We start from the raw sequence: 23235 nt of genomic DNA on the forward strand, positions 1-23235 counted from the left end.
GCTGGCCTCACAGCTATACAGCAGAGATCAGTAGCAAAGTGGTGGGATTTTCAATAAGCATATATCCAAGCACATTCTCAATCATTTATAAGAACAAAAGCACAGGTTTGAAAATCAGCAACAAATAGAAACATGATACCTGTAAAATCATTTTTTATTCTAAGATGATAGCGGCAAATGTGTTAACAATTGAGGTTATATATTATACAGAGTGAAGTAAGTCAGAAGAAAAACACCAATACAGTACACTAATGCAAATATATGGAATTTAGAAAGATGGTAACGATGACCCTGTATGCGAGACAGCAGAAGAGACACGGATGTAAAGAACAGTCTTTTGGACTCTGTGGGAGAAGGCAAGGGTGGGATGATTTGACAGAATAGTATTGAAACATGTGTATTATCATATGTGAAACAGCCCAGGTTCAATGCATGAGACAGGGTGCACAGGGATGGTGCACTGGGATGACCCTGAGGGATGGGATGGGGAGGGAGGTTGGAAGAGGGTTCAGGATGGGGGACACATGTACACCCATGGCTGATTCATGTCAGTGTTTGGCAAAAACCACTACAATATTGTAAAGTAATTAGCTTCCAATCAAAATAAATTAATTTAAAAAATTGAGGTTATAATAAACATCATTAGTATATTTTTTTCCATAAAAGATTAAAACAGGAAACATGCTGTTCAAACACGAAAAGTATTAGCAGAAACTGAGAACTTCTGGTAAGTACTAGGTTTAAAAGCACAAACATTTAGTAGGAGGTATGTGGTATAAGTTTCTAGAAGATATGTAGTTAGTAAAACAAACAAAATCAGTTTTGTTTACTACTTGTCTGGCATAAATCAGTCTTAGGCATGGGTGAAGAGCTGTTCTCAAAGATCGAGACTCTAAATATATAAGAATTCGTACCAGAGTTACCAGAAAATTATACATATTTATGCAAGTCAAATAGCTTTGGTTTTATGATTCTAAAATGTCGAAACTCTTACCTCGCACAACAAGGTCAGCAGAGGCTGAAGAATTGTCTACAATTGTCTGAGCAGTGCACGTGTACCTCCCAGCGTGTTTCAACTGGGCATTTCGGATGAGCAGCTCCCCATTGGAATCCAGCTGTAGGCAAAAATAGCAGTCATTCAAATCAGTAACTTTTTCACCAATTAAGTGGTATTTAGTATACGAGAGGTACATTTTCCCCTAAAAAAAATGAAACCATTTTCATTAAAACGCATCTCTTTTGGATGTGCTGACAGTGTGTTCTTATGTTACTTAAACCTCTGGTCTTCAGCATCTGAAGTGGAAAATAGAGTGAATTACTTAAGGTCCATTTTAGCTCTGACGTCTTTCAGTTCAGTTCAGTTCAGTCACTCAGTCGTGTCTGACTCTTTGCAACCCCATGAATCGCAGCACGCTAGGCTTCCCTGTCCATCACCAACTCCCAGAGTTCACTCAGACTCACGTCCATCAAGTCAGTGATGCCATCCAGACATCTCATCCTCTGTCATCCCCTTCTCCTCCTGCCCCCAATTCCTCTCAGCATCAGAGTCTTTTCCAATGAGTCAACTCTTCGCATGAGGTGGCCAAAGTACTGGAGTTTCAGCTTTAGCATCATTCCTTCCAAAGAAATCCCAGGGCTGATCTCCTTCAGAAATGTCTTTAGCATCCTATTATTCTTATAATCAGAGGTCCTTTTGAGAAAACCCACAGGATGAAACTTGATGTTGAATATCAATGCAGATACATACATGCTCTTTGGCTACAAAGAATTATTAATTTCAAGATGTGTCAGTCCATTTTACAATGATAATGAAAGTGTGTAGAAAATGTTAAAATGGACAATTCTACTAACATGTTCCATTTGGGCCATAATATAAGCTCCATGTGGGGAAGGATTTTTGTCTCGTTCACTGCTCTGTGCCCAGTGCTTAGAATAGTGTTTAACATATATTTTTTGAAAAAGGCTTAAAGGACTTTTGCTTGTGAATGACAAAGTACCATTTCAATGCAATTTCTAAAAATAGCTAATATTTATCAAAAGTCTCCTCTGTATAGCTTTTCTCATTCCATTCTCTTCTGTGGACAGTTGTATGAGATGAGTCCTAATTTGTACATTTTATTAAAGATAAAAGTGAGACAGAGCATCCAAGTAATTTAACTATAGTTACTTTTTTTTGTTGTTAGGAGGAGCATAACATAGTCCATGCTCATTATCTCCAAATAGCCTCTTAAAAGACAAATATGGAAAATTCAATTTTTAAACAGATATTTGGTTTTCCCATGAATCCAAAATGTTGATTTACTATTGCGATCATAGATATCCAGATAGATAAAAGGATGAAAAGCTAATGGTTAAGTCAGTTTTTCATGAAGGCATTGTTTCTTTTATATGACATACTTGCTAATTTTAAATTTTGATTATTTAATGACTGTATGTAAAATGAATGCTCTGCTTCACCATTGGTACTGCCAGTGGGCCCTTTACATATTAACTTTCCTGCTGGTCTTAGAAAGTATTTGGGTCGCAATCCTTGCTTGATTAATAAGATTAATTAAGAATTTAGCTAATCTGAACAAATTGATTCAATTGACTGTAACAGAATACTGCTATCTCCATATAAATATCTGGTCAGTGGCCACACACCTTATTCCTTGCTCTTAGCCAGTTTCAGTAAAAACACAGCTAGAGATAACACAATTTCGTGTTAGTTGTAGATCTTCCTGCCCCTTGAGGTCTAAATTGGGTAAAAATCCAGATTTCAAGATTTCTGTGCATTCCTAAGGTAGGGGGTTTCTTTCCCTCTGTTCTCTTGTCCATTTTTTTTTTTTTTTTTTTTTTTTTGCCATACTAAGGAGCCTCAGACCAGCCCTTTCTCTATTTTGCCTTGAAACCTATTAACACAATGTTTCCCCTAGTACAGTAGGTTTACAGGAGAGTTGAAGTTCAAGGAATTGGTTGTATCCCACAAAGTAGAGCAATTATCATCCAATATATATTTCTGTTCTTAAAAGTCCTATAGGTCATACTTTTATTAAGGATTTCTCAGTGACCTTTACTTCTCCCAGTTCGCTGCCATCTTGTTGGTGTTTGTTCCCAGTCCCGTAGCTTACCTCTCACTGCTCTTTCTTGTTTCCTCTAGAAACAATCAACTGTTCTTCTTTCCTTATATTAAGCTGCTTAATTCTTATATGATTGCTTGCTTCCTGACCATACCTAATTATCAAAACCCAACTTTCTGTTTTTAGCTTTTGCCATTTATTTACCTCTTACTCCTCAATCCATTTCAAGCTGGTTCCTGCTTCTTAAACTCATTTTGCATGATTGACCTTCTGTCCCCCAAAATTCAACTTTTCTTATCATCTGTGAGAGCACATTTTCCAGAAATTTTGAGAAAACTCTCAACCCTTTCTCTTCTTCAGTTTCAGTTCCATCATATGAATTACTGAATTTATCCCTTTCTCTTCATCACAATTCCTCTGCCTTTATCCAAGCTACTAATATCTGTCACTGAACTACTATATCCTATTTGGTCATGACCTCCACCCCAGTCCCATTTATTCTCTTCTCCACTTGGCACCCACAGTGACCCTTTAAAAATGCAAATATGATCGAATTATCCCTTTCTATAAAAACAAACAAAAACCTTTAAAAATATTCCCCTTCTTGGAATAAAAGCTGTAAGTGTTATGATGGTCAACCTGGATCCATTCTCTAAATTCTGTCCAATATTCCAGCTCACCAAGTGCCACTATTTCACTTACACTCTGCTTTCCAGAACATTCCCTTTTTAGGGTTTAATATATCTTGTTATCTCTTATCTTTTGTTCTCCAGAGTGTTTCCTCTCCTGGATTTGGTCCCCTTATATCCTACCCTCTTCCCACCTTCACCAAAATAACATTTACCCTCCCCGACCAGAATCAGTTCAAGTCATTTCCCTAAGGCAGTCTTTCTACTTTCTGTTGTTATGTTTAGCTGTAGCACAATTTACTTAATGTGCAATTATATATCTCATTTCAGTAAAATATTTATACAATTATATGATTAAAGTTGGTTTCCCTGAAGGAAAAGCCTTTCCTACTTTATTCAGCTTTGTATCCCTGTGTTACTCACATACGGCTGTATGTGCTGTATCTCTAGGACCAGCACAGCAGTGCCAGGAACATAAGACCAAACGTACATCATCTGAATGGACAAGTCGACATGCTTATTAAGACTTCTGACATCAGATCTTGAGATAATATGTACTTAGTTTTTAGCTACAAGCAAAAATGGCAACCCACTCCAGTGTTCTTGCCTGGAGAATCCCGGGGACGGGGGAGCCTGCTGGGCTGCCGTATATGGGGTCTCACAGAGTCAGACACAACTGAAGTGACATAACAGCATCACAATTGCAGCATTTTGTAAGCACATGATGAGACTTATTTTGGTGTCAGGATGAAGTACGCATTCTTGCTACTTCCTTTCCCACTTCTTGCACCCCAGTAACTTACACTTTACTATGTGTTCTATGTGTTTACAATGTTGTTTACGTATCGTTTCCATTGCCTGAATTCTCTCATTTCCAACTTCTATCACTTGGTTAGCTTCAAGTTGTTAGCTGCTCCTTTCTCCTCTGGAATCCAAAGTCCCAGTTAAGGAGTTGTCCCTTGTATATTTTCATTGTAACTATTCCTTTCTACTCTAATTGCAAGGAGAATCAACCAGTCCATTCTGAAGGAGATCAGCCCTGGGATTTCTTTGGAAGGAATGATGCTGAAGCTGAAACTCCAGTACTTGGCCACCTCATGCAAAGAATTGACTCATTGGAAAAGACTCTGATGCTGGGAGGGATTGGGGGCAGGAGGAGAAGGGGATGACAGAGGATGAGATGGCTGGATGGCATCACTGACTCAATGGACGTGAGTCTGAGTGAACTCTGGGAGTTGGTGATGGACAGGGAGGCCTGGCGTGCTGCAATTCATGGGGTCGCAAAGAATCAGACATGACATGAGTGGCTTTGCTGCTGCTGCTTCTGCTAAGTCACTTCAGTCATGTCCAACTCTGTGCAACCCTATAGATGGCAGCCCACCAGGCTCCCCTGTCCCTGGGAGTCTCCAGGCAAGATCACTGGAGTGGGTTGCCATTTCCTTCTCAAGTGCATGAAAGTGAAAAGTGAAAGTGAAGATGCTCAATGGTGTCCAACTCTTAGCAACCCCACGGACTGCAGCCTACCAGGTTCCTCTGTCCATGGGATTTTATCCAGGCAAGAGCACTGGAATGGGTTGCCATTTCCTTCTCCAAGTAGTAGCTTTGAGTCATGTAGTAACCATCAATCTAGAGATTGAGATTAACTATTATATTTGGGCAATCAATCAATGCCATATGATTAAGCCCTAACTAAATCTCTGGACATCAAAGCTCAAGAAAGACTCCCGGGTTGGCAATACTCTGTGCATACTGCCACACACCAAAGTGATACAGTAACGCATCTTGATTCCTTGGGGAGAGAACAATGGAAGCTCTGTGTTTGGTACATCTTCTGGACTCTACCCCATGCACTTCTTCCCTTGGCTGATTTTAATCTGCATGTTATTCCACGGGGTAGCAACGAGTCGGACACAATTTAGTGACTAAACAGTCGGACATAGCTTAGTGACTAAACAGTAGCAGCAGCATTCAGGTAATAAATTATAATCATAAGCATAATAGCTTTCAGGGAATTCTAGAAAATCAAAGCTGAGGGTGGTTTTGGCAACTCTTGGAACTTGTAGTTGGTTTCAGAATTGAAGATTGTCTTGGGAACTTGCCCAACTTTGTAGTTAGCCAAGTCCTCATAATGAACTCCTCATATTCCTACTAAGTAGAATTCAAGTAAGAGAGGAAGTAAATAAATATTATTTTATTATTTCTAACTCTTTAAAAATATTTGAAGTAAATACAGAGTAAAATTGTGTATATGGGGAAAGTAATAGAGTTTTTCTTGAGCCATCATAGAGGCTAACTGGCACGTATTTTTCAAGAAAATTCTAGTGAGAAAAAATAATATAAAGTAACTATAGTAAAATAAAAATGTTAATTACTATATATTTATAAAACAGACTGATGTACTTTTACATCCTTAATAGACTGAATTTTTGACACTGAATATTCAGTAATGAAAAGATACTAAATAAAACAATTTAACAATATTATGACACAAGATAATAGCTATATTTGAGAAAGAATAATGTTTGCATGAAGTGAAAAGCACTTAGTTCTATTATATGCTTTTATTATGTGAACTCACTACTTTGGTTGCTTCATGTATCTAATGAAAGATAATCCTGTTGTTAAACTCTGGCTGTTTTAATGAGCTATGTGATTAGATTGGAATTAACAAAAATAAAACACTTCAAAAATTAATTTTTAAAAAATTCAACCTTATAATAAAAAAATGAGGGAAAAAATAATTTTTAAAAATTGTGGAACCATAACTACCCTTTGTAAAATACTTGAATGCCATATACCTAATAATCTTCTTTTAATGAAATTGCTATAATTTCCTCCCCAAATCTCAGTTTGAAGCATATTGCTTCTTTATATTCACTTACTTAATTCTGAGAGGAATAATGTGGTCATATTTTTTATACTTTTCACATGCAATGAAAAACACAAACTATTTTATGTCTTAAAGTATCATATTAAAGTTATACTTACTGAATCTTCAGAATTAACTCCTTAAAAACTTTTAACTAAACTCTTCTAAAAGTTTAATGCTAAACTCATTTTAAATGGCAGCCCTGTTTTAAACATTAGGACTTACATAGCTAATGATAGGTCTATTCACATAAAACAATAATAAGGTACTTTAACATTTATTCTCATTTGGTCTGTTTTTGGTGAAGGTGTGGTATTGAAACACCTCAAAAGGAAAGCAAAGAAAAAATATATCACTTCCAATAGAGTTGTGTATGGACAAAAGCTTTGCTGAAGCTTTTATAAATAATGCTAGGGCTTTCCATACCTCAAGAGAAGTTGAGGTTCTCAGTGGTTGACAGAACGCTTGCAAAGCAAGTAAAGATCATGGATCTCAGCACATTCTAGCCGCAAATTAGATACAAATGCTCTCTATATTTTCACTACAAACCACTGCTTGGCTGAATTACAAAATGCTTCCCTTCATATGAGGAGGGTTGAATCACATACTGGAAATTGTGATAGCACAGCTCAGGGATGTTCCAAAGTGTATATGTGGTTTACCACTGAGAAATTTCCCAAGTTTAAGTCAAAAGACTTCCAAAATATAAATGTCCATTCCTTCCTTCCCCCTCTCCCATGAACTAACTTTGAAAAATTATTCTTATAGTGTAAATGAATCTGAATTACTAAGTTGTATTAATAAATTCAATTAACCATAATGAACAAAGAAATATGCTAAATGGTATGTATATACAAGGTCTGAATAAAGCTTAGAACTCACAGTGTCTCTATAGAAACATTTCTTTTGTTATATTGAAGTTCAGAATGAAGAGACAAATATAGAAGGGTGGACAAAAGCAGAGCCTTTAAAGAGAATATTTTAGAAACCTATAAGGAAAATTAATAAATATGTATGAAACATGCTATATCTAGGAAAATATTTTTCTTTTTTACTTTTGGCTTGCTAGGTTAAAGAAGGGATAACTGTAGCAAATTCATCAGATGCAACTGCAAACTTTAACATCACCATCATCAACACAACAACTAATATTTAGTAAGGGTTTTATAGGTGCCAGAGGCTAATACAAATACTTTGCATGTGAAAATTCATTTACAACCACCACCCTGGAAGAGAGGTACTATTCTTAACTTTATTTTAAAGATGAGGACACAACACTACTGTTACTACAACCGCTACTACTGCCACCACTGTTGCTGTTACTAGGATACTACTTCTGCTGCTACTAACACCACTATTAAGAATGCCAGTACAACTTCTACTATTGCTACTGCCATTGCTATTGCTACTGTGAACTATTAATATTTGATCTAACTTATTTATTAAAGGCTGTTTAGATGCTTGGCTTAGTGGTAAAGAATCTGCCTGCCAATGCGGGAGATGCAGGAAACTCAGGTTCATTCCGCAGGCCAGGAAGTTCCCCTGGAGGAGGAAATGACAACCCACTCCACTATCCTTGCCTGGAGACTCCCATGGACAGAGGATCCTGGTGGTCTACAGTCTATAGGGTCACAAAGAGTCAGACATAACTGAGCACACACACACACTAGGCTAGATGCTTGGCAATGTGCTAGCTACATTAAATATATTTTCTTATTTTTTGTATAATGTTCAGGGTGATATTGTTAATCTTTCTATTTTATGGATAAGGAATTTGAGATTTTAATTTAAGCCTTCTACTGGTAGAAGGCTTCCCAGGTGACTCAGTGGTAAAGAATCCACCTGCCGAGCAGAAGACCCAGGTTCATTCCCTTGGTTCGGAAGATCCCCTGGAGAAGGAAATAGCAACCTATTCCGGTATTCTTGCCTGAGAAATCCCATGTACAGAGAATGTAGCCCTGGTGGGCTACAGTCTGTGCAGTCACAAAAGAGTCAGACACAACTTAATGACCAGACAACAACAACAACAAAGAAGGCTCAATAGTTAACCTATTTTCACCAAGTTAAGCTGCTGCCAAAGCAGTACTTCATGATCAAACATTTGAATTTAGGTTCACAGTTTAGTAGGTAAAAGTGGATATTTTTTCACAACAGGAAAAATACAACATGTTATTATTTTCTTTTTTATTTAAATTTTAACCTAAACACTCAAGCATAAGAAAATAGAATAGTACAATGGCCACCCATATACTAATCAATTAGCTTCAACAATTAAAAATTTCTTGCCATATTTGCTTTTATCTATGTATCAAGTTATGCATCTATCTAGTATTGAACCCTTGAAAATAAATTACTGATACTATAATTCATTTCTTAAAACATTAAATTGAATCTCCAAAAAAGGCCATTATCTTAATCACAAAATAATTTTCACACATGGCATAAATAACATATTCAAGTTAGTGTAATTTTAAGTAATGTATCAGCTCTAAATTTGCTTGAATGTTAAAAAAAAACGTGAAAAGATAGAGCTTACAAAAAATTTATGAAAATGAGTATTGTCATAACAAATAGACACACTTAAATATATTAGGGAAATCATGTAGGACAACTACTAAGATGCTGCTCAGTACTTATAGGATCAGTGGAACACTGACTATCCCTAAATTTGGCTATTCTGATGGCTGAAGTGTTCAATTGTGGTAAACTGGATCATTTTAAATTAAAATTCACAAGGAAGGGGATGTCTACTAGGCATTTTAAATGATGGAAAAGCCATGAAAGCCGTAGGTTTAGCACCCATATTTTAGAGTTGAAAGAAAACCTGGAACATTGCTAATTTTTGTGGTTTTTGAATTGATTTCCATTAGCCTTAGAGTTCCAAAACCTTCATGGATTGCTTGGTAAAAAGAAGGGATCAGAACAAGATGTGTTTTTGGATAGGAAGATGTGAGAGACCCTACACTTAGGTCTTTGGGCTCCTACAACCGTGAAATCCTCACAAACAGATTCTCAGAAATTGTGCATATAATTTCTTCAGTCAGAGTAATTTTAACTTCACCTTGGATATTTATTTGAGTTTTAATTTAAATATAATTTTTCTTTGGGAAAAGAATTCTGCTGCTAAAAGCCTTCTGTTGCTGTTTTCAAAATTTCTGCTGTGGCCCAACTTCCTCTTATGACAGATGAGAAGCCTGAGGCTCAGAGTGACTGCTTTGCTGAAGGTCATATAATTTGTCAAGGGCAAAACCACAACAGAATTCTAGATCTTTAGATAATGTTCTGTTTTTAAAAACTAGATTTTAAAAAAGTTATATTTTGCAGGAATATGATAGCTAATGACAAAATAGTATATTTCTAGTGTGAGATAATAAATAAAACATCAAAATCAACAACATGAAATTATAAAATAAAATTCCTAAGACACCAAAAGTTTATGCTTATTTTCCCTTTTATCTTATATATGTATTTCTATATTCACACTATATTTTGCAAGCATAAAGAACCAGAATAATTACTCCAGTGATAGTTAAGTATGCAAGGAGTTTTACGTAAAACAAATGAGACTTTAATTTTGAATGAATTTTTGGAAATTTTTTCAAGCCAATGCATTTCTGAAGAATAAAGACTTCCAGCCATATATGCTTAGTTCTATTTATTACTTTGCCAACAAAGGTCCATCTAGTCAAAGCTGTCGTTTTTCCAGTAGTTATGTATGGATATGAGAAAGCTGAGTGCCGAAGAATTGATGCTTTTGAACTGTGGTGTTAGAAAAGACTCTCGAGTCCTTTGGACTGCAAGGAGATCAAACCAGTCAATCCTAAAGGAAATCAGTCCTGAATATTCATTGGAAGGACTGATGCTTAAGCTGAAGCTCCAATACTTTGGCCACCTGATGCGAAGAAATGACTCATTAGAAAAGTCCCTGATACTGGGAAAGATTGAAGGCAGGAGGAGAAGGGGACAACAGAGGATGAGATGGTTGGATGGCATCATCAACTCAATGGACATGAGATTAAGTTCCAGGAGTTGGTGATGGACAGGGAAGCCAGGCGTGTTGCAGTCCAAGGGGTTGCAAAGAGTTGGACACGACTGAGTGAATGAACTGAACTGAGTATGATCTTCAACAAATGCTTCCTAAAGACTAGACTGTGGAACTCTCTGTTAGAGAATAACTTTAGTTGGCATGATCTCTACCCTGGAAGTGTGATGATACAGAAAAAGCCAAGCTAAGTATAGATACATCTAGTGAGCATAGGAACCCACCTCCCTCCATGTTTACTGGGGGAAAATGGCAAAATGTAAAACATGGTACAAGTAGGCTTTTTAGCATAGCAAAAGGGAGTTTGAGAAAATTCATACAAGATGAGGTATGAGAGAATTCTCTTTTCCAATTAATTAACGTTAGTAGAGAAACAGTTTGGGCAGAGGTAACTGACACTTTAAATTGTTTGTAGGTCATAGAACTATGTCAGAGGAATTTTTACGTATCCCTTTCGGCCACCATTCATCAGAATTTCAGAGTCTTAAATTCACAAAATACATTCAATATATTTTGAAAAATGATTCATGTATCTTTATATATCTCATCATTCCTTTGTCTTCAGCACTGTCATCTGTTCAAAATAATATAACTTCTCCTTGTTTCCAACATACCATGCTTAAGACTTTTCAGTCCTCTTATCGTCTTTTTTTTTTTTTAATCTTCCTTGAGAACAGCATTTCTCAACTTTGACCCGATCGACAGTCTGGTCAAGATAATTTTCTGTTGTGGATTGTCCTCATCATTATGGGACGTTTAGCAGCACGCATGCTAGACAGGCGCCAATACTACACCACCTCCCCTCAGCTGTGACAACCAAAAATGTCCCCAGATATGACTAAATTTCCCTGGGGAGAAAAGTTGTTCCTGGTTTAGAACCATCATTTTAGAGCTCACATCATCTCACTGTGTCTTCTTGGTCTTTCTGCTCTGTTTCTTCAGGTCTAATTTGATTTATTTGCCTGGATTGTGGCCTAATGCTCTTTTTCCACAGATATTTGTTGCCTCATTACTCTGGACAATGATTACCTTCTTGCTTGACAATGACAGAGAACCAATGAAATTAAAAGAAAAATAATGACTTCCTTTTTATTATTGTTACTCTCTTTTCATACACACAGAAGCAAAATATCTGTTCAAGTTCATAATACTTGAGATACATGTGTTTCAAATTTAAACACATTTTTCAGTAGAATTAATATTTCCTTTTAGCCTTAGGGTAAAAAATATCTGTCTTTTTTGAATGTTGTCTATGCAGTCAGAACAAATATGTTGCCACGTACCTGCAAACACACGTATAACCTATCTTGCTAAAGGAGATAATTAAGAACCACCTGGAACTCTGTAGACTTGACTTACTATGTACAAAATGTTTGCTAAAAGTGTAGGGAGAATAAGGTAATTTGGATAATTTTGCGTGAACATAAAAATTTCATTAAGACTTCTCTGTTATTACAGTGGATAAGAATCTGCCTACCAATGTACGGGACACGTGTTTGATCTAGTCTGGGAAGATTCCATTATGCCATGGAGCAAATAAACAGTTGCTGAGCACATACTCTAGAGCCCCCAAGCCACAACTACTGAAGTCACTATGCCTAAATCCTGTGCTTCACAACTACAGAAGCCACTGCAATGAGAAGTGCAGGCATCGCAATGAAGAGTAGCCCCACCACCCCACCACCTGAACTAGAGGAAAGCCTGCACACATCAAAGACCCAACACAACCAAAAGTGAATGAAATTTTTACAAAGTTCATTAAACAAGATATAGAATAAGTTAGGAGTAGAACTGCTGTTCAACTGTTGTCTAATAGTGTTGCAAATAATGGGGAGGGAGATTATTTAAATAGATATAGACATGAGTACCAGCCAACGGATTGGAAACTGAAGTGGGGAGGACCACAGGGTCTGCAATCAAACCATCTTGGTTTCAAATCCTCTACCACCAGCAAGTTATATGACTTTGGATAAGCTACTTAACCTTTCAAATGCTGTTTCCTTATCTTGGAAATTGAGACAATCACAGTAATATATGCTCCATAGAAAATATGAAGATCGACTGAGAAATACAAGAAAAACATTAGGCCCAACACTTGCCAAACTCAATAAAATGTTGACTATTTATCATCTCTCCATCGTTCTCAGCAAGGAAAAACCTAGAGTCTTTTGTCTCAGACTAGGTATTCAGCAAAGCAAGCAGTGCAAAATATAAATCATGAAAAATGGGATCTGTAACCAGACAAGACTATCTGGCAAAATCTTCTGGAATTTTCAATGAAGAATGATTGCTCTACTATAAAAGTATTAGTAATAAACCACTTACAGTTTGCCAGATCTTGTGCCAAGCACTTTATAGGCATTCTCTCATTGAGTTCTCACAAAAATACTATGAAGTAATCCATGTTGCAAACCCAATGAAGTAACTAATGAAGTAGGTGAATTATAAAATTTTACCAAGGGGGAAATATGAAACTTAGGGAGACTTAATCACTGATTCAGAGTCACAGAATAAGAAATGAAAAAACATAGAGCTTAGAGCTCCAGTTATGGCAAAGTCTCTGAACAATTTATATGATATTTATGAATTCAAAACAGGTATATAAAATCTTCTACCTGAATTATAATTTTAACTTTTATTTTTAATTAGAAAAAGAGCTAAGTTATTTCAGTGGCAATACCAGAATTAGAAGGTTAAAGAAACTTAAACTTAGATAGTGGCTCTGACAGGGAGAATTGACGAATAGTTGATAGAAAATGACTCAAAGTAGATGTCAAAAATTCTTGAAAAAAAAAAAAAACCTGCATACCAGGTATCACCATGGGAGAGGCAAAAAATGATATGTTATAAATATATATTTTTTGGTAAAGTGTCTCAGGTCTTTTCTAGACAAAAGGGGTTAAAAATTAAATTAGTACGTAAAATCACGCTACTTTTTTATTTACTCTAAAGGAGAGGTAGCTACTGGATTGGAAAATCAAAATAAAAATCATTTTATATTTGGACTTGAAAAATTTATGTATTTGCCATACAATTTTAACAGAATAAAAGAATGCCAGATAAACTAATTATAAGCTTATTGTATCAAAGTTCCAAAGTTATGACATTTGTAATTCATATATATGTATAAATATAAGAATACTTAACATCAATGCATAAATTCAAGTTCAAATGAAACATTTACTGACCCTGATTACATAGCCATACAATACTCAGTGAATATTTATTTGAATAGTGACAAGATAAATAACATGACAGGTAAATTATATAGGTAACTTTTAAGTCTTTTTCTATAATCATTACTGTTTACTTACAGCTTTAAAATTAATAGCTCCACTTTAAAATTAACTAATTCAAAAGAGTTTTACATAAAGCAAGATTATAAATGTAATAGAAATGTTATTTATGTATTTAAATTTTATAGATCACTATAAATTCTTAAAGGAAATGCACATCTTCAAAATTATAGTTACTTTTCCCTTGATAATTATATGAATATAATTTGAAGAAGTAGAAAGAAAAAAATTAAATCATACATCTTCGATCTAAGGAAATTTATTTGTTTAGTTTGAAAAAACTTCAAGTTCCAGAGTCCATGTTGTGAAATTTAAAACCTTATGTAAGGTTGCCACATAGTGGCAAGATCAAGGATAGCAAGCTAAAATCAAGAATGCTTGATTATTGAATATAATATATTTCTGAAATCAAACTAGCAAATACAAACAAATTCTTAAAATTACAAGTTTAAATTTTGATGTCTATATTCTTCATGAATTAGAGTTTTTATTAATTTTTAGCAATGTAAATGATTTAAATATGATGATAGTTTTGTTAACTGCTATAACTACCACATCATTTTTTTCCAAATTATTTAAATTTGAATTTTAAACTCATAGGGTAGCTATGATTTTAGATCAGTGCTTGTATTTGTGTTTTTTTTTCCCTACAAAAAATGTAAAGGGCTTTCTTTTATTATGTGTAATGTAATTAAGGCAAAATTATCTGTCAATAAATTTTTTAGGAATTTCACATGTTCTGAGTCCTTGCATAGTTACTTAGCTACTCCAATGTCTGAGTCATAATCTTGATGATCGCCTTTTAAAAAACAATTTTTGCTGAACCCACAGTTGTCATGTCAGTCAGTCCACAATTCTTTAGCTGGGCTTCTTTGACCTCCAATGGAATATGGATACACTTCAAAATGTTATGGTCTAACAGGTATTTCTGTAAGTAAAGGAAACTACATAGTTACTGCTCAAGGCATTTCCAGTGATGTAGGTTTACAGAAAAAGCCCCATCAAAATAGATCGCAATAGTGCCTGCATTTGTCTTATTCAGAGTTTTCTTTACTCTAGTGCGTATCACTGTTTCTGCTATAGTATGGGTTCAATGTTATATTTTTGAGTGACTACATGATATTTAATAATTAAAATGTTGCCAGAATTAAATAAAATATGAAAACATGATTTTAAAATCTCCAGCATTATATATTGATGTCTTTAATAGTGCAACTTGAATAATAGACAAATCCAGGCAGCTGTGATCCTTTCCTCACATTTGCTTTCCCCATACCTGCCATCACTATTATGTGTTCATTAACTGAGTTTTAGATTGGAAGAGCCTCTTCTTCTGAGAGTGGTCTATTAGTAACCTCAGAAGCAACTGCTACTCATTAGGACTCTCTTACAAAATATGGATCAGAAACATTTAACAGTGAAGTATGACTTTGAAACTGCTTTGAAAAAGAAGGAAGATGCAAGGGAAAGTGTTACTGGTCTTTTTTAGGTTCAAAAGACTGAGTTAAGTTTAACAATTTATTTTAAAATACATTTCTTTTCTGGTTTTTAAAATTATTTACAGAATTAAATTGACTTGTCCATCTACAAAGTGCTAAAAGTGTGCCTTTGCTTTTACTCCTTGGAAGAAAAGTTATGACCAACCTAGATAGCATATTAAAAAGCAGAGACATTACTTTGCCAACAAAGGTCTGTCTAGTTAAGGCTATGGTTTTTCCAGGAGTCATGTATGGATGTGAGAGTTGGACTTTTAGAAAGCTGAGCACCGAAGAATTGATGATTTTCAACTGTGGTGTTGGATAAGACTTTTGAGAGTCCCTTGGACTGCAAGGAGATCCAACCAGTCCATCCTAAAGAAAATCAGTCCTGAGTGTTCATTGGAAGGACTGATGTTGAAGCTGAAACTCCAATACTTTGGCTACCTGATGCGAAGAGCTAACTCATTTGAAAAGACCCTGATGCTGGGAAAGATTGAAGGCGGGAGGAGAAGGGGAGGACAGAGGATGAGAAGGTTGGATGGCATCACTGACTCGATGGATATCAGTTTGTAAACTCCGGGAATTGGTGATGGACCACTTCAGTATTCTTGCCTTGAGAACCCTATGAACAGCATGAGAAGGCAAAAAGATAGGACACTGAAGGATGAAGTCCGCAGGTCAGTAGGTGCCCAATATGCTCACCGACTCAATGGACGTGGGTTTGGGTGGACTCCGGCAGTTGGTGATGGACAGGGAGGTCTGGCATGCTGCAGTTCATGGGGTCGCCAAGAGTTGGACAGGACTGAGCGATGAACTGAACTGAAGTGAGTCCTGGCCTGCTGCAGTCCATGGGGTCACAAAGAGTCGGACATGACTGAGCAACTGAACTGAACTGCACTGAAGTTGCATATTTAGCCAGTGAGTATGTTTTCTGCCACTGATTATTATTATACTCCTTACTTGGTGAAATGAAGCTGAAACTAAGTCCCTGAGGCCAGAGCATTGGCCTGCAGTTAGGGTCTGCTCTGGCTTCTCTGAGGGGAAAGTATGAACCTCTGTGGTTAACATCCAGAAGGAAGGCGTACAGTGAATGAATGATGATCAAAGACTTTTACATTATTCAGTTGAGTTCAGTTGAGTTCAGTTCAGTCACTCAGTCCTGTCTGACTCTTTGTGACCCTATGGACTGCACCATACCAGGCCTCCCTGTCCATCACCAATTCCTGCAGTTTACTCAAACTCATGTCAATTGTCGGTGATGCCATCTAACCATCTCATCCTCTGTCCTCTCCTCCTCCCGCCTTTAATCTTTCCCAGCATCAGGGTCTTTTCCAGTGAGTCAGCTCTTCACATCAAGTGGCCAAAGTATTGGAGTTTCAGCTTCAACATCAGTCCTTCCAATGAACACTCAGGACTGATCGCCTTTACGACAGACTGGTTGGATCTCCTTGCAGTCCAAGGGACTCTCAAAAGTCTTCTCCAACACCACAGTTCAAATTTATCAATTCTTCAGTGCTCAGCTTTCTGAAAGTCCAACACTTACATCCATGCATGACTCCTGGAAAACCCATAGCCTTAACTAGACGGACCTTTGTTGGCAAAGTGATGTCTCTGCTTTGTAATATTCTGTCTAGGTTGGTCATATTTTCTTCCAAGGAGTAAGCATTTTTTAATTTCATGGCTGCAGTCACCATCTGAGTGATTTTGGAGCCCCCCACCAAATAAAGTTTGCCACCGTTTCCACTGTTTCTCCATCTATTTGTGTGAAGTGATAGGACCAGATTCCATGATCTTAGTTTTCTGAATTTTGAGCTTTAAGCCAACTTTTAAATCATTATCAGCCAATTTAATTTTAATTTCTTAATTAGTATTTCAGTTATTTCTTTATGACCCTCTTTTCTTTTTTCTTCTCCCCTACCCCAACTTCTCTTTCTCTTCTTTCCTTCCTCTCGCCTTCTCTCCCTTCCTTCCTTTCTTCCTTCCTCTAATTTCTTTCTTTTGAGATGTTTATTTGAATCAGTCAACAAAAAGAAACTATTATTTTAAAGAAAATAGAGGCTCGACATATGAAGTTTCAGCTTAATTTGGGCAATTTATAACTACCAATTTATTTTTATAGACTCCACTGCAGCTAAAAGTAAGTACTTATATAAATTATACTTGCTGCATTTTAGACATTATTCAGTATATAACACCAAGAAACTAAAATTCAAAAGTCTACTTTAAAAAAAAACCCTCTATTTTGTTTACTTTTTTTTCTTCAAATGAATGAAAACTGAGTGGTATTTGCTTTTCTTGCAAAACAAAACATAATGTGAAGAAATTATCGAAGACAATGGTACTAAATTTACTAATGTTGGGCATGCTTATGATTAAGCACATCGAAATAGACATATAAGGAAAAAGTATGACATGTTCTGTTACAATTGTCTTCTATAAATTCCCAGCTGTTTAGTTTTAAAGTGTAAATTTGGTTCAGAAACTGAAAGAGAGTAGATTCTCTGTATATGCACAGTTGTACCTAGATCTGTTAGATTAGAAAGAAAGAAACTGGAATTACAGTGGACATATGGAAGGCATAAATATTGATACTGTGTTGATAATTGTTTTATGCATCTATCTAATAAAGAATTAAGTATAAGTCTTTCCAGCCTGGTAAAATCAATCTCCACCTGACTGAATGCTTGTTTTGGCTTTTTAAAGTGTGATGCTCTAGATGAATTTTTAAAGGATAGTTAAACAATTTGAACGTAGAAGGAAATGGCAACCCACTCAAGTATTCTTGCCTAGAGAATCTTGTGGACGGAGGAGCCTGGTGAGCTGCCATCTATGGGGTCACAAGGAGTCGGACATTACTGATGTGACTTAGCATGTGTTGGAGAAGGAAATGGCAACCCACTCCAGTATTTTTGCCTGGAGTATCCCAAGGACAGAGAAGCCTGGTGGGCTGCCATCTATGGGGTCGCACAGAGTCGGATCCGACTAAAGTGACTTAGCAGCAGCAGATTAGCAGCAGCAGCAGCAGACAATTTGAAAGTATATTATGAGAGGTATGCATCAAACTTCAGATTTCATAGCACTTGAAAAATCTTAAATACTATACTGAGTTAATTCAAACTTACTATAATTGACTTCTTAAAGAAGTAACTTAGTCTTCTTACTTAAGCATATGATCTAGATAGATCTTTAGTCTCCTAAAGGATTGCCTTCCTAGAGAACAGACTGACAGGAGCAGAGACCAATTTGCACTTTAAATTCATCACAACTTGAGTAGCCTTATCAGCGCAACCAAGGGTATTCCTACGGAAGTTGTTATTCCTGCATTACCTCCTCCTCCTTTTCCTCTATTTTTTTATTTCTATACAGTGACATCACCATGCTTCCTATTCTTAAAATACAGCCATTTAGACCTTTAAAAATCACATGAACTACTTCTCCAAACCTTTCCATGTATTTTCAGTTCAGTCCCTGTCGTGACCGACTCTGCAACCCCATGAATCACAGCACGCCAGGCCTCCCTGTCCATCACCAACTCCCAGAGTTTACACAAACTCATGTCCATCCAGCCATCTCATCCTCTGTCATCCCCTTCTCCTCCTGCCCTCAATCTTTCCCAGCATCAGGGTCTTTTTCAATCAGTCAACTCTTTGCATGAGGTGGCCAAAGTACTGGAGCATCATTCCTTCCAAAGAACACCCAGGACTGATCTCCTTCAGAATGGACTGGTTGGAGCTCCTTGCAGTCCAAGGGACTCTCAAGAGTCTTCTCCAATACCACAGTTCAAAAGCGTCAGTTCTTTGGTGCTCAGCTTTCTTCACAGTCCAACTCTCACATCCATACCTGACCACTGGAAAAACCATAGCCTTGACTAGATGAACTTTTGTTGGCAAAGTAACATCTCTGCTTTTCAATACGCTATCTAGGTTGGTCATAACTTTGCTTCCAAGGAGTAAGCGTCTTTTAATTTCATGGCTGCAATCACCATCTGCAGTGATTTTGGAGCCCCCCAAAATAAAGTCTGTTTCCACTGTTTCCCCATCTATTTCCCATGAAGTGATGGGACCAGATGCCATGATCTTAGTTTTCTGAATGTTGAGCTTTCCATGTATATATTTTGTCTATTTCTTACCCTCAATGAAAAAAAAAAAAGACTTAAAATCATCATTATAGCAAAAGATAAGTTCTTTGCTCTTACCTCATTTGAAATGAAGTCACTTAGAACCTAAAGTATATATATAATGAGGTAGAGTGCACATTAATATAAAAATTGTATTACAATAAAGAGATAATGGACATAATGAGGGCTTTCCTGGTAGTCAGCTGGTAAAGAATCCACCTGCAATGCAGGAGACCATGATTCTGTTCCTGGGTCAGGAAGATTCACTGAAGAAGAGATAGGCTACCCACTCCAGTATTGTTCGGCTTCCCTAGTGGCTCACTACCAAAATCCTCAGGGCTAATAATTTTTAGAAAGTCTTAATACTATGATTAATTCAAGGAGGCCCATGAAAAAAATATTGCCTGCTTTTCAGTCTCAGGTATATGATTTAGTAATAAAAATTCCAATGCGGACACATGGGGGTTGTCAGAATGTTAATAAGATGAAAATAAGGACATGCCATAAATAAAACACGTACCATAAAATTCCGCTGGTAATGAATGTTCTCTTTGTTAAAGTCGATCACATAACCATTGAAGGACCAAACAAATGTCAGATCCAGGGCAGGATCAAAGGAAGCGGCACACTGCATGGTGGCATTTTCTCCAACAGTGATATCAGCGTTAATCGGGGCCAATATAATTCGTGTGGGATCTAAATATTTTTAAATAAAGGAGTAAAGCACATTTCAGAAAATTAGGAGACACCATATTATCCAGTATATTACAAAATAAAAATTGATGTAATTGAGTTCCCTGGGCAAAGGAGTAAGATGTCTACTAATCAAATTCCAGGAACAGTTTCACAAAGCAAAAGATTTGCCCAGAAGGCTTTTGAAATGGAAGCATGAATTGTCTTATAAGCTTAGTACAGAATCACATGTCTTATGGCACATTAGAAACTAAGCATTGTTAAACTTTAAAAAAATGTAAAATTAATCAACTGTTGTCTTACCTGTGATGACAAGAGTCCCAGTGCTATTAGCTTTCCCTTTATTATTTTCCACAAAGCATGTATAGACACCTCCATCACTCCTTGTAATGTTATTGATTTCCAAGCTGCCATCTTCCCAAATGAGTATTCTATGAAATGAAAAAAATACATAACTTCAGAAAATTAATTTAATGAAGTATGTTATTATTCTATGTATTAGATTAAAAACACTAACGTCTTTGTATCATTAACATTTTATATAAATTGCTTGACAGAGACTTTTTAAAGATGAAACATTCTGCCTTTGTTTAGAACATTCTTTCCCAACATCAAATTGTTTTGGAAAGCGATCTTCATCTTTTTCTCGGACTATCACAGTCATCCTACCTTCCTGCTGCCATCCTTGTCTCTCCACAGTCTCCTTTCCCACATGTCAGCCAGACATGAAGATGTATGTCATATAACTAATATCACATCACTCTCTGGCTCACTGGTGTCACTCTACAGCTCAGGACCCTCCAGTGACTTTTCCACCTCATGCGTAGTAAGGGCCACAGTCCTCAGATTGTCCTTTCAGGCGCAATACAATTTCGTTAGTATGAAATTAGTAGGAATACAGTTCGTTTCCTACATTCTTCGGGGTTTTCCACAGTGGCACCTTCAGTAAAGCTTTGCTTGACAACTCTAGATATTACGAGATGCGCACAGGCACACATGGCTCTGCTACTGTCCGGGCATTCCTCATGCTATCCCTGTTCCCAGAATTTTTCTTCCTAATACATATTTCGTCAGAAAAGTACTTCAGCTTTACTTATTTATCTATCTTTGCATTAGATGTCAGGAATTTTTCTCTGCTTTGTTTTTAGCCCTGTCTCCAACGAGGTAACATATCAATAAACATATACATTCATTAGGAAAAAACAAAACGAAAAATACTATTTTCCAGAAACTCCTTAAGGAGGGAGACATGGGACACTGAAGAGGCACTGAAACAACCTGATTTTGAATATATGAACTACATGGAGTCTGACTGAAGCAGTGGCTGTCTACACACCACTGTAAAATGATTTTTAAGCCACTGTGAGATAGACTTAGACTAGTCACAAGCCTGAAAGATATGAGACCAGATCTTCCAGGAAAGTGACCTCAGAACTTCAGACTTAGAAGTTAGAACAGACTGCTATTTCCACAGTTACAGAGAAATACAAACATATTTTATTTTTAGAAACTTTCAAACAAAGATATTGTAAAACCTCCATTAGTGAAAGCTTCTGTATAAATTACTACTTAGGAAATTCTTCTATGAATGTAAACTAAATCTTTCATATGACAGAACTTAAATCTATTTCCTCTGCCTGTCTGCCTCTTCCTTAGAGCCAGGAGACCAAAAACGCATTTCTTATAATTTTTACATGTAATTCATATGACATTAATATCACATATATTATAATATATCATACATGATTTATATTACATATATTAATACTTTATATATTATTATATAACTTTATTATATAATGTTTACACTTAGGGTCATTATTGGATTATCTATCCCTGGATTTTTACTTTATTTTATAAACCTTTAAAATTGTTTTCCATATGGTTTATTACAGGATATTGACTATTCCGTGCTTTACAGTAGGACCTCGTTGTTTATCCAGTCTGTATATAATAGTTTGCACCTACTAAAACCAAACTCCCAACCCCTCCCTCCTCCCACCTCCTCCTCCTTGGCAACAAGTCTCTTCTCTATGTCTGTGAGTCTGTTTCTGTTTTATAAATAAGTTCACGTGTCATATTTTAGATTTCATATACAAGTGAAATACATCTTATTTTCAGAAAATATGATATACATAAACAGTCACAGAAGCCAGGAACCACGTGGTCTTTAATAAATCAGTCACTTGTTGCCAAAATTATCTCAGTATAATCCATGAAGCATGGTTCTGAGAAATCCATGGTTGCAGAGGCCTATGACATGAGTCCTCATAGGAATCAGAGCAAGATTTTTTTCAATAAGGAGAGAGAGCTAATGATGCAGCCAGTTGGGAACGCCGTGGCCCAGGCTGTTGTCGTAGTGAATACCTGAGAATGGAACTACCTTTTGATTACGGTCTGTATCATTCGTTGTCTGACTGCTAAAGTTTCAATGCTTTATTGCACAAACTGACTTGTCCTTAAACATTAATTCTTCAGGTATCATTCTGTTAGTCTTAATAACTCTTAGTCAAACATGTTAACTATAAAAGTTCATGTGTTCTGGGAAACAGCTGCTGTCCCTGCATACCCCTTCCCACTCCATTTCTGTCATATACATAGTCATACCTGCAATTATCCTAACAAGAGAAATACATTCATTTCATATCAACATGGCACAAGTTCAAAGTTCTAGCTTAGAGATCATTTGACATATTTTCAGAAGGTTACTTAAACCTTTCCAGGCTTTAGGTATATAAAAGTAGAGATGGTAGCACTCATCTAACATTCTTTATTGGATTATTATAAGAAGATTTATATTTTACATTTTTGCCAGAATATTTTTTAAAGCAAAAGCTACTTTTCCCTTCCTTTATTTAAGCCTCTAGACAGATTTCCATTACTTGTAGATGAAACCAAGTCTCTCAGCACAAAAAACACTGCTGATCATCTGGCTTACTATGTGTCATCCTTTAACTCTCTTCATTTTCCTCTAAAGACAGCCGCACTGATTTTAGTTCTTACAATCTTTAAACATCCTCTGCCCTCTTCCTTAGGGCCTTTGCACATACTA

General features: G+C 36.3%; 1 protein-coding gene across 4 annotated transcripts in view; it reads right to left on the minus strand.

The window, feature by feature from the left end:
* CNTN1 (contactin 1) overlaps window positions 1-23235 on the minus strand; it is a 406368-nt gene that overhangs the window by 115890 nt on the left and 267243 nt on the right. For all 4 annotated transcript variants that reach the window (XM_005680162.3, XM_005680161.3, XM_005680163.3 and 1 more), the window contains exons 13-15: window positions 20487-20614; window positions 20011-20186; window positions 995-1115 (exon numbers count right to left, since the gene is read on the minus strand). In XM_005680162.3, the coding sequence (XP_005680219.1) occupies window positions 995-1115; window positions 20011-20186; window positions 20487-20614 (425 nt within the window). The remainder of the gene's footprint in view (window positions 1-994; window positions 1116-20010; window positions 20187-20486; window positions 20615-23235) is intronic.

This window comes from Capra hircus, chromosome 5 (genome assembly GCF_001704415.2).
Source record: "Capra hircus breed San Clemente chromosome 5, ASM170441v1, whole genome shotgun sequence".
Lineage (NCBI taxonomy): Eukaryota > Metazoa > Chordata > Mammalia > Artiodactyla > Bovidae > Capra > Capra hircus.